Genomic DNA, 12,468 nt, shown 5'->3' on the forward strand with positions numbered 1-12,468 from the left:
CAGCAGCAATCCAATGTGAGGGTAAAATGTCTTCTCACATCTATAACAACTGGTTAAACTTTACAATATCCAACCAATCTCAACTGATTGGATTTCGTTGTCCCATTCGATTTATCAAGAAAGTTAAATTGCCAAACAAACCATTTTACCGGGTTGCTCATTCGGATAAGGACCAAATGAATTTGTTCCAACCAATGAGGCCTTTTAAACTTGTAAAGCTTAACCTAGATACAGCGACTCTTTCAGGTTAATTAAAGTTGAATTCCCAGATAGCAAGCTATCAGAGGGGGTGCCCCCCCCATTCCCCTGCTAATAATTGAACCCTCACCCACGCAAACCCAAACTATGGCTGAGAAAGTTAGATCACAATGCCACAAGCGACAGACGCCCTCCAACATAACACTCACTCCAGTGAGAGGGTGCGTCATCGGGGATAGGAGCGGTGAGAGATGAAGCACAACAATGGTATCCACCATGATACCACGGTACCAATAACCACCGCGGTCAAAAGAACTATAAAGAACGTCACCAGCGAAGCGAATACCGATACAATCAACCTGGCCGCTACGTTCCTGCACCCAACCCACACAATGGTAACAAAGGGTTCCATGGCAATCAAAACGTAAACCGATGCTCTCTAGAAGTTATGCTAAGATCAGTACAAATGTGCCCACAATTTGAGAAAGAGGAAAAAGATAAGTCACCATGACTAGGCGTGGAATTGCCGGAGAATGAGCCAGCCGAAATGAACACCATTAGCCAGGACATAAACGATCAAATTAACCCCGTTCTCACTCTAAACCCTATCCTCTAAACTCTATCGATCAAGAAACAAGCCCACGGGCTTTGACTCTAGACACCAAATACAAATGTTGTGACGCACAAGGTAAACCACATCACAATAGCCAATTACACTCAAACTCTGATAAGTCGATCTGTTTTCACCATGAACACGAATGACACATCACGCCGTTGCGAACAATCCCTCCACTTTGTGGGGAATATGACCGCAAAACGCAACTCTGAAAGTCGCTACCTGGAAACAGTCCTGGAAGACTGTTTAAACTGTGATGCGCTAATTGATTCAGGCTCTACAATATCGCTCATCTCTCAAACATTGTTCAATGATCTCAAAAGGGCCGCGTACCCCGCTAAACGTTGGTTAAAAACGTAACGATGCGACACTACACTTCCGAGGTTTCACTCAGACTACCTCGCCTCTTCACAATGCGGCTCATGCTGGAACAACTCTACCAAATCACATGGCTTGTTCATCCTGTGCATGTTGCTAAATTGTATGTTTAGCAATTGTATGCTGCTAAATTGTAATTACCTCGCCACTATTGGCCTATGTATTGCCTTACCTCCTTACTTCATTTGCACACACTGTATACAGATTTTTCTATTGTGTTATTGACTGTACGTTTCTTTGTCCCATGTGAAACTCTGTGTCGTTGTTTTTGTCACACTGCTTCGCTTTTTCTTGGCCAGGTCGCAGTTGTAAATGAGAACTTGTTTTCAACTGGCCCACCCGGTTAAATAAAGGTGAAATAAATCAAATATAATACCAGCCTCGAAACTGAACACCTGCTACTCGGGACAGACTGATGGATTGGAAAAACAACCAATTGTGGTCACAAGTAACCATGCCATTCTCCACTGACCACACTGCCTTCTCCTAGCGCTGGCTGCAACACAGTCATCCATCAGGAGTATCTGTTGTCAGGATCCCTTGGGAAAAAGACATTTCGATACCCCTCAAGCAGACAACACGTAAAAGGGAATCTCCAAAACAGTCTTCTGATGGTTAACACACAAGCCGCTAATAAAAATAACCCTCCATTCAGGAGGAACGTTATTAGAAGTCATGAACCATGATCACATCGCATATGACCGGTTCAGTGCTAGTAGAGTACTTCCGTCGTGAGGTTAGCTCCCCCGTGGATAACATGGCTATGAAAGTCATACCTATCGCCACTACAATGGCATAAGACGCATTGACTTGTAGTAAAACCACCACAGGGCCCCTTGGCATATGGCTTGAGGTCGGCACCGATTCCTACTGACACAAGGTCATTGACATGGAAATTATCTGATGACGTCAGACTCAATCTGCCCAGGTTGCAGCCTACCAGGATACTTGTTTTTTCTTACCCTTGTGTGTTTGTGCAAGCAGAAATGCACATGCACAACGGAACATTTAATGATGATTTATACTAGGATCCGAGCAAAATACCAGTCTTGGTAAAGTAGAAAATAGACCCTGAAGCCCCTTTACCTCTACAGCTACATTAATCCATCGTTTCTCACCAGAGGTCCATGTGTTACCTTTATTTTACTAGGCAAGTCAGTTAAGAACAAATTCTTATTTTCAATGACGGCCTAGGAACAGTGGGTTAACTGCCTGTTCAGGGGCAGAACTTGCAACCTTTCGGTTACTAGTCCAACCCTCTAACCACTAGGCTACCCTTCCGCCCCACTCCATAGGTCCCCCCTGTAGACTGTCCAAAGCTAGTGCCTTACAGCTGTAGCCTTGTCATGTAGTTAGCAACTTAGGGTAGTTACCTAAACAACACACTGCTAAGTAGGATCGCCCTAGATATGACATTTGACAAAATGGCATGATAGAGTAATTTGCCAACACCGTAGAAGTGTATAGAATAGAGTCCAATTAGATGATTAAGTTGTGGTAACTATATTTTGTATATTTTTTGGCTTGTGGTTTTATTATTTTCTTTGACACTTAAGAAGTGATACCGGCACAAACAAGTTCCCATACAACCATCACTTAGGGCAACAACGGCGCTCATTTGGGGAAGAAATATAATGATGTATTGCATAAGTGTTGTGCGTTATTAATGTCTGTCTAAGTTAATTCCCAGATCCACCAGCCTGGACAACCGGACGACGGGTCTGGAACGACGATCGACAACCAGGACATCCCGTGGCCATTCTTGTTGAGGTCTGCAGCTTGTGAAATCTTACCAGGTTAAACCACCAGAGAGAGACTGTCACGATGATTCACAAACCAGGACATCCCGTGGTCATTCTTGTGGATGAGTTACAGAATCCTTCCAAGATTGAACCCACCAGAGGGGGACTGTCATGACTGTCCACAAGAATCCAAATAGGTCGGATCAGGTTTGCAATGAATAACTTCACTCAGACCCTCTCTGACGCGCAGAGGGGGGGGAGGAAAGAACTAGACGGGATTAACAACTCATGTCCTGTCATAAATCAAGGGGAGAAGATTCAGGTCTCCCTCTCCAATATTCAGCAAAGGAATGTCCTTTGTTTCCAAGATAATTTTCCTGACGAATCTCTAACACTTTCAAAAGTGAATACTGGAACAATATGTCTAACTGTCACACCCTGATCTGTTTCACCTGTCTTTGTGCTCGTCTCCACCCCGTCCAGGTGTCGCCTATCTTTCCCATTATCCCCAGTGTAATTATACATGTGTTCTCTGTTGCCAGTTACTTTTGTTTCGTCAAGCATACCAGCGTTTTTTCCCGTGCTCATGTCTGTCTCTAGTTCCTGATTTCTAGCTTTCCCGGTTTTGTCCATTTTGCCTGCCCTGAGCCTGAGCCTGCCTGTCATTCTGCACCTTGCCATGCCACCCTGGATTACTGACCTCTGCCTGCCCTTGACCTGTCATTTGCCTGCCCCTCCTGTTCGAGTACTAAACTTTTGTTACTTCGAAACTGTCTGCGTCTGGGTATCTCCTGAGCCTTGACACTAACATAGAATGTGAGGAATGGTCAGAGGTGATCTATAGAACACCTATGTCATTTTCTTTGTTCTTTTGTGATGTCATGAAAAATGTTAAGAAGGAAATACTGTAACTTGGAAAGTGTAATATGCAGCTTTTCAGTAGGAAGTTCCAATCACACCCAAATGGCCATCAACCTCCTTTCATTCATCATGCTCATCCTGACAGAGAGGGCTCTGAGCCCAACTGCTGCGTCATCAGCCAAGGGGATACCAGGTGGCAACTCTTTGCTCTGTGACTAACCACGGCCTACTGTATGTCAGCAAATGAATCACCCAACCCTTCGCTGGGAATAATCAATACACTCCTCACACACACACTCAGACAAGGCCCTCCACTCAGACAGCACCACTGGCACACACACCAGCCACACACACCCGCCACACACATGCACGCACGCACATACGCACGCACGCACGCACGCACACACACACACACACACCCCACACACATGCACGCACGCACGCACATACGCACGCACACACACACACACGCAAACACACACACACACACACACACACACACACACACACACACACACACACACACACACACACACACACACACACACACACACACACACACACACACACACACACACACACACACACACACACACACACACACACACACACACACACACACACACACACGCAGCCCTCCATCAGTCAGCAGCTCCTGCCTGCAGACCCTTGTGGGTCCAACCCTAGACTCTGTGGCTGTGTGACTAATGGCTTACAATGGGGAAACCCGCCTGTGGCGCCGAAACTGCAGCAAGTTAAGTACTGGAGGAAATACGAGACATGCTGCATATCATATATTCTGTACTTGCATTCATCCTATCATCCAGTGCTCTCTCTCTCTGAGGGGGATAACTTGAAGCCAATAGCTTATAGCTCAACACAGTGCTGCTCCTGCACCTCCTGAACACTATCACATTCATGACCAATTGGATTAGATGTTGTTGTTGGTAATTTAGTTACGGCAGAAACCCTCTCCATGAGGGACAACAATGACGAGAGGCTAAATTGTTATGGAGGCCATCATGCTATATTAGACACAGCTTTGATGGAGCACTAATCATTATTCGACATGATTCCCTTCTTCCTCAGAATGAAGCTATGACGTTTTGTTGAATAACCTGGGAATGTAATCTATGAGGGAGTTTACGATCTCTCTCAAGCTCATACCATCTCTGTCTCTTTACGCTGCCAAGCTTACCCTAGTAAAACTGACTATCCTACCGATCCTCGACTTCGGCGATGTCATCTACAAAATTGCTTCCAACACTCTACTCAGCAAACTGGATGCAGTTTATCACAGTGCCATCCGTTTTGTCACTAAAGCACCTTATACTACCCACCACTGCGACTTGTATGCTCTAGTCGGCTGGCCCTCGCTACATATTCGTCGCCAGACCCACTAGCTCCAGGTCATCTACAAGGCCATGCTAGGTAAAGCTCCGCCTTATCTCAGTTCACTGGTCACGATGGCAACACCCATCCGTAGCACGCGCTCCAGCAGGTGTATCTCACTGATCATCCCTAAAGCCAACACCTCATTCGGCCGCCTTTCGTTCCAGTACTCTGCTGCCTGTGACTGGAACGAATTGCAAAATCGCTGAAGTTGGAGACTTTTATCTCCCTCACCAACTTCAAACATCAGCTATCTGAGCAGCTAACCGATCGCTGCAGCTGTACATAATCTATTGGTAAATAGCCCACCCATTTTCACCTACCTCATCCCCACAGTTTTTATTTATTTACTTTTCTGCTCTTTTGCACACCAATATCTCTACCTGTACATGATCATCTGATCATTTATCACTCCAGTGTTAATCTGCAATATTGTAATTATTCGTCTACCTCCTCATGCCTTTTGCACACATTGTATATAGACTCCCCTTTTTTTTCCACTGTGTTATTGACTTGTTAATTGTTTACTCCATGTGTAACTCTGTGTTGTCTGTTCACACTGCTATGCTTTATCTTGGCCAGGTCGCAGTTGCAAATGAGAACTTGTTCTCAACTAGCCTACCTGGTTAAATAAAGGTGAAATAAAAAAATAAAACAAATAAATAGGTAACAAATAAACAATACAAGGCAATAAGCCAGAAAAGGATCTATACAAATGCTGTTTCAAATGGTCTGAATTTCATTAAATCTACTGCAGAGTCCTTAACACACACTGTTCATAGTCTACAGTGACAATGATGGCGTTGACTCTAAAATCAACAGTATAGAAACAAACACGCAGTACCCCTGGGAAACAAGCTATGTTTGGGCTCGGACTCAAACAGGGACATATTACACCTGACTTAAAGGCTTCTTTAGAAAATAGCACACACTTAGCTATTGTTTTGCCAAGCATCTGGTATCCTAGTGTTGAACAGATAGGGTGACATTGCAAATGTGCACTGTGAAAGTCAAATGGTTCAAATGGAATGAATAATTCATTTAGACGAAATAGTCTAATGAGCCAGAGCATTTCACAGCGTGACGTACTGCCGTTACAATCTCTGCCCTCTGCTGTTTTAATGAGCAAAACACCGGTGTTATTTCTCCCCTGCCAATCCAGATGCATGGTAAATACTTTTCTGGCACAAATCATAGATATCATGAGAAATAGGTGCCATATGTCTTTTTCTATGGAAATGGACACACATTTGATCAATTAACACAGTCTTTCTAAGCGCCTTAATTAGTCCTCCAAATCTCCAGCAAGAGCATTTTCAGGATTCTGTTTCTACACAGTGAACCTCAGGATATCAGCTCATTCCAAGCCTTGGCTCAAAACCATGGATGGGACACTTTGATGGACATGAGAGCCACACAAAATCAGGACTCATGAGGGGACACATTGGCTCGCTGCTCTGTGTACCCACATCTATACCCCACACAGTCCGAGCCGGCCCTAACCTTTTGGGGGCACTAAGTGAAATTTGACAGTGGAGAGAAGAAATTTGAGTTTTAGAGTTCATTTTCTGCAATTCTACACATTTTATCATGGGGCGCAGAGAAAATGTTGCAGTTTTAAAACACATTTTCTGCAATTCTACACATTCTAACATGGGGAGCAGAGAAAATGTTGCAGTTTTAAAACACATTTCCTGCAATTTTACACATTTTGCCATAGGGTGGATATAAATATTTTAATATATGATATCTGAGTGAGAGTCACTAACAAAACGATGTTAGCTGACATGTGCTAATTGATTGTCTGCATTTTACTATTCTAAATCTCAACAGTCAGTTGAGACCCCGACTGAGTTCACACTATTAAACATTATTCCGTTTTTGGAAATTGACGCGGTCCGCGGGTCGCCAGTTACCCATCCCTCTTCATAAAAAAGGGGACCCTCATCCTCTACCCTAACCCCACAGTACTACAGACAATGCTCTTATCCCCCCCCCATCCCATTCTCACTATGTGTAGCTGCAGGTAGTCTCCCAGTCCGCTGGTGCTCTCCACTCGGACCAAGATGGCGTCTTTCTGCTGAGTACTGAAGCCCACAGCTAGCCGGTCTGCTCTGGTGCTCGGCCGCTCGTTGGGGGCCCAGGTGTACGTGATGAGGGCCCCTCCTCTCCCAAAGATATACGTGGTCCCAGCTGAGGGACAAATGGAGACAAACAAAAGCATTAGTAAGAGACTGAGGGGAAAGGGAGAGGAAATTGAGAGAGAAGGAGAAGGGGGAGACATTATTAAGGAGATAAGGTGTTAGAGAGTGTTCCATCACTTTCAGAATCTTGTTTTGTTGTTGTTGTTGTTGTTGCTGTTGCTCCCAGCAGACCTTGCTATCTTTACTGAGATTGTTCTTCAGTACCACTCATGCCAAATTTCAGATGCCTATTTTCTTGCCAAGTACATGACTGTGACAGCTCATTCCCAAACACAACCTATTATTCTCTCGGCAGAAACAACATGTCACAGCGAAACGTTATTCCCCTAAGTTATGCCACTTTATTTTACCTTTATTTAAACACTGTCAGTTTTCAACGCAGCGGCGGATGAACACTAAAACAGACGCCGCCTATAATTACACAAACCTCACAGAATTGTTCGAATGCACTTGTGTGATTGGGATGGTGCTGATTATTGTCCTGTTTGAACACTATCGCACAGACCTTGCACCACACCTGCAGTACCACTACCACGAGAGGTCGCGAGTTGAGCTGCCACTGATTCGATTGTGCATTAGATTGTGTAAACCTGCCAGTATTGCAGAGTGGTTGAGGTGCCACCATGTCTAAACATGCCAGCGGAACTGTAAACACAAGACTATCGGGTTGCAGTATGCTGCAGTAGAATGCCTTGCCCTGCCCAGGGAGTTAACACATTGCATTTTGGGGGGTTTCTGTAACTAATCAGAACATCTGTCATATTATTTTAACTTGATCTCCCACTTCCCTGTAAGGTGGAACTGAGAAAAAAATATAATCTCTCATAGAAATCTATTCATATAACCTGAGATGGAGAATGTTTGCAAAGGTATGGGAGTTCGCTATGAATCCCACTGCATACCAATGTCAAGCTATGAATCCCTTAATGAGTCTCATACGCACAATCAACTTCACATCTCTAACAGCAAGCTAATCTCAGTTCATCCACTGTTGACCGAACATAACCTGGTTATCATGTCATCCAAATATTCTCTACGGTCTTAATTAGCTTTATCAGAAGGTTGACAAGTAATATCTCAGGTATGAGTGATTATTCCGCCTCCAGGGCACCGGAGGTTGGCAGGTCTGTGCCCCCTGTCGTCCTGGCGCCGGTGGGCCTCACATGAGATAAGAGAGGAGATGAGGGGAATGATCTGGCAACCAGTCTCCCAGGCAGAGCAGCTTTTGGATGGCAGCACACTGAACACCTGCTCTCCTGGAACCGAATAACTTGTTGCCAGTACTGCATGTGATGAAACAGTGACAACCACAGCTCACATGGCACACCGGGCTCACCCATTAAGTCACAGTGGGCAGGGGTGACGATGACCTCTCTTAGGAAGGAAGGGCATGATGGTCTTGCCTATATTCTAGGTTTTGTAACCCTGCATGGGTTGGAGAATTGGTTGGGTTGATTGGTTAAAAAAAAAGTGTGAAATGTGAAATGACTTGCATGCTACTTGTGAAATGACTTGCATGCTACTTGTAAACGAGAATATATCACACAACGAATATGGTGAGTAATAAGAAAATTGCATTCAGGTTGTACATTTTTCCAATATGAGCTGTAGTGGTGGTTGAATGATGTGCAGTTTCACGTGAGTGAGTACTTTCAATGATCTAACCTCATTCTGGGTCGTGGTTTTGTCTTAGATCAGGGATGGGCAACTTTTATGGGGGTGGTGGCCGTAAAAAAAAATGGAAGTCATTATGAGGGGCGGCAGTGGCTCGTGGGTCTGCATACCTACTTACATTACACCATGGGGCGTAGAGAACATGTTGCCATTTTAAAGTAGGTTTCCTGCAATTCTATTGTGTGTATATTTCTTTGCGTTACTTGTAACTTATTTTGTACATAACGTTTCTGCCACTGTCTCTCATGGCCGAAAAGAGCTTCTAGATATCAGTACAGCGATAACTCACCTCGTACTGGACGAAAAATCGTTCTTTAACGAGTTGGACGTGAAGGATTTACTTCAGACACCCGATAAGGCCCTCATCCCTAGTCATTCGCAGGAGAAAGAGACAGAGATATCGGGGACGAAGGTCGGGTCCCTTGTAAGAATCCGACGGCGAGTGGGTAATCTGGCTTTACCATCGGTTCTATTAGCCAATGTACAATCATTGGATAATAAAATAGACAAACTACGGTCACGTATATCCTACCAACGGGACATTAAAAACTGTAAATGTCTGAACGATGACATGAATTACATACAGCCAGCTGGTTTTACGCTGTATTGGCATTTGGTAAGACAAGAGGTGTATATTATATCTATATATAATTGTAAACAACAGCTGTTGCACCAAAATCGAATGAAGTCTTGAGGTTTTGCTCGCCTGAGGCAGAGTATCTCCTGATAAGCTGTCGACCACACTATTTCCCAAGAGAGTTTTAATCTATATTCTTTGTTGCTGTCCATTTACCACCACAAACCGATGCTGGCACTAAGACTGCACTCAATGAGCTGTATAAGGCCATAAGCAAACAGGAAAACGCTCATACAGAGGCGGCACTCCTAGTGGCCAGGGACTTTAATGCAGGGAAACTTAAATCTGTTTCACCTAATTTCTACCAGAATGTTAAATGTGCAACCAGAGGGGAAAAAAACTCTAGATCACCTGTACTCCACACACAGAGACACGTACAAAGCTCTCCATCACCCTCCATTTGGCAAATCTCACCATAATTCTATCCTTCTGATTCCTGCTTACAAGCAAACACTAAAGCAGGAAGCACCAGTGACTCGGTCAATAAAAAGTGGTCAAATGAAGCAGATGCTTCATGACTGCAGGACTGTTTTGCTAGAACAGAATGGAAAATGTTCCGGGATTCTTTCGATGACATTGAGGAGTACATCACATCAGTCACTGGCTTCATCAATAAGTGCATTGATGACGTCATCCCCACAGTGACCGTACGTACATACCCCAACCAGAAGCCATGGATAACAGGCAACATCCACACTGAGCTAAAGGGTAGAGCTGCCGCTTTCAAGGAGCGTGACTCTAACCTGCTATAACCTCCGATGAAGCATCAAACAGGCAAAGCGTCAATACAGGACTAAGATTGAATCGTACCACACCGGCTCTGACGCTCGTCGGATGTGGCAGGGCTTGCAAATTATTACAGACTACAATGAGTAGCACAGCCACGAGCTGACCAGTGGCACGAGCCTACCAGACGAGCTAAATTACTTCTATGCTTGATTCGAGGCAAGCAATAGTGAAACATGCATGAGAGCATCAGGTGTTCCGGATGACTGTGTGATCACGCTCTCCGTAGCCGATGCGAGCAAGACCTTTAAACAGGCCGCAGGGCCATACGGATTACCAGGATGTATACTCCGAGCATACGCTGACCAACTGGCAAGTGTCTTCACTGACATTTTCAACCTGTCCCTAACGGAGTCTGTAATACCAACACGTTTCAAGCAGACCACCATAGTCCCTGTGCCCAATAACACAAAGGTAACCTGCCTAAATGACCACCGACCGTAGCACTCACATCTTTAGCGACCTTAGTCTTTTTTAAATGTTTTGAATTAAATTGTTAGTAATTACTATTTTGTCTCATCGCTACAACTCCCGTACGGGCTCGGGAAAGACGAAGGTTGAAAGCCATGCGTCCTCCGAAACACAACCCAACCAAGCCACACTGCTTCTTAAAACAGCGTGCATCCAAACCGGAAGCCAGCCGCACCAATGTGTCGGAGGAAACACCGTGCACCTGGCGACCTTGGTTAACGCACACTGTGCCCTGCCCGCCACAGGAGTCGCTGGTGCGTGATGAGACAAGGACATCCCTACCGGCCAAACCCTCACTAACTCAGACGCCGCGTCAGAGCCTGGGCGCAAACCCAGAGTCTCTGGTGGCACAGCTAGCGCTGCGATGCCCTAGACCACTGCGCCACCCGGGAGGCCTGAAGTGCTTTTAAAGGCTGGTCATGGCTCACATCAACACCATTATCCCGGAAACCATAGACCCACTCTAATTTGCACACCGCCCCAACAAATCAAATCTTATTGGTCACATACACATGGTTAGGAGATGTCATTGTGAGTGTAGTGAAATGCTTGTGCTTCTAGTTCCGACATTGCAGTAATATCTAACAGTAATCTAAGAATTCCACAACAACTACCTAATACACACCAATCTAAGTAAAGGGATGGAATAAGAATATATACTTACAAATATATGGATGAGCGATGACTGAGCAGCATAGGCAAGATGCAATAGATGGTATAAAATACAGTATATATGAGATGAGTAATGCAAGATATATAAACATTATTAAAGTGGCATTATTAAAGTGACTCGTGATCCATTTATTAAAGTGGCCAATGATTTAAAGTTTGTATGTAGGCAGCAACCTCTCTGTGTTTGTGACGGCTAACACACAGAGAGCCACAGATGATCCACAGATCCACAGATGATGCCATCTCAAAAGGAACACCTATGTGAGAATGCTATTCATTGACTACAGCTCAGCGCTCAACACCATATTGCCCACAAAGCTCATGAATAAGCTAAGGACCCAGGGACTAAATACCACCCTCTGCAACTGGATACTGGAATTCCTTACGGGACGCCCCTAGGACATCCGTCACACTGATCCTCAAAAAATCCTCAGAGGTGCGTGCTCAGTCCCCTCCTGTACTCCCTGTTCACTTGTGACTGCATGAGCAGGCACGACTCCAACAACCTCATTAAGTTTGCCGATGACACAACAGTGGTAGGCCTGATCACCGACAACGATGAGACAGCCTATAGGAAGGAGGTCAGGGACCTGGTCATGTGGTGCCAGGATAACAACCACTCCCTCAACGTGATCAAGACAAAGGAGACGATTGTGTACTACAGGAAAAGGAGCACCGATCACACCCCCATTCTCATTGACGGGGCTGGGGTGGAGCAGGTTGAGAGCTCCTTGGTGTCCACCTCACCAACAAACAATCATGGTCCAAACACACCAAGACAGTTGTGAAGAGGGCACGACAAAGACTATTCCCCCTCAGGAGACTGAAAAGATTTGG

The 12,468-nt window shown here is 45.0% G+C and overlaps 1 protein-coding gene across 1 annotated transcript in view; it reads right to left on the minus strand.

Moving 5' to 3' along the window:
• The window catches only part of LOC124006284 (neurexin-2-like), a 401,953-nt gene that overhangs the window by 37,486 nt on the left and 351,999 nt on the right, over window positions 1-12,468 (minus strand). The window contains 1 exon segment of the mRNA XM_046316207.1: window positions 7,199-7,380. Within this exon segment, the coding sequence (XP_046172163.1) occupies window positions 7,199-7,380 (182 nt within the window).

This window comes from Oncorhynchus gorbuscha, linkage group LG02, assembly GCF_021184085.1.
Source record: "Oncorhynchus gorbuscha isolate QuinsamMale2020 ecotype Even-year linkage group LG02, OgorEven_v1.0, whole genome shotgun sequence".
Taxonomy (NCBI): Eukaryota; Metazoa; Chordata; class Actinopteri; order Salmoniformes; family Salmonidae; genus Oncorhynchus; species Oncorhynchus gorbuscha.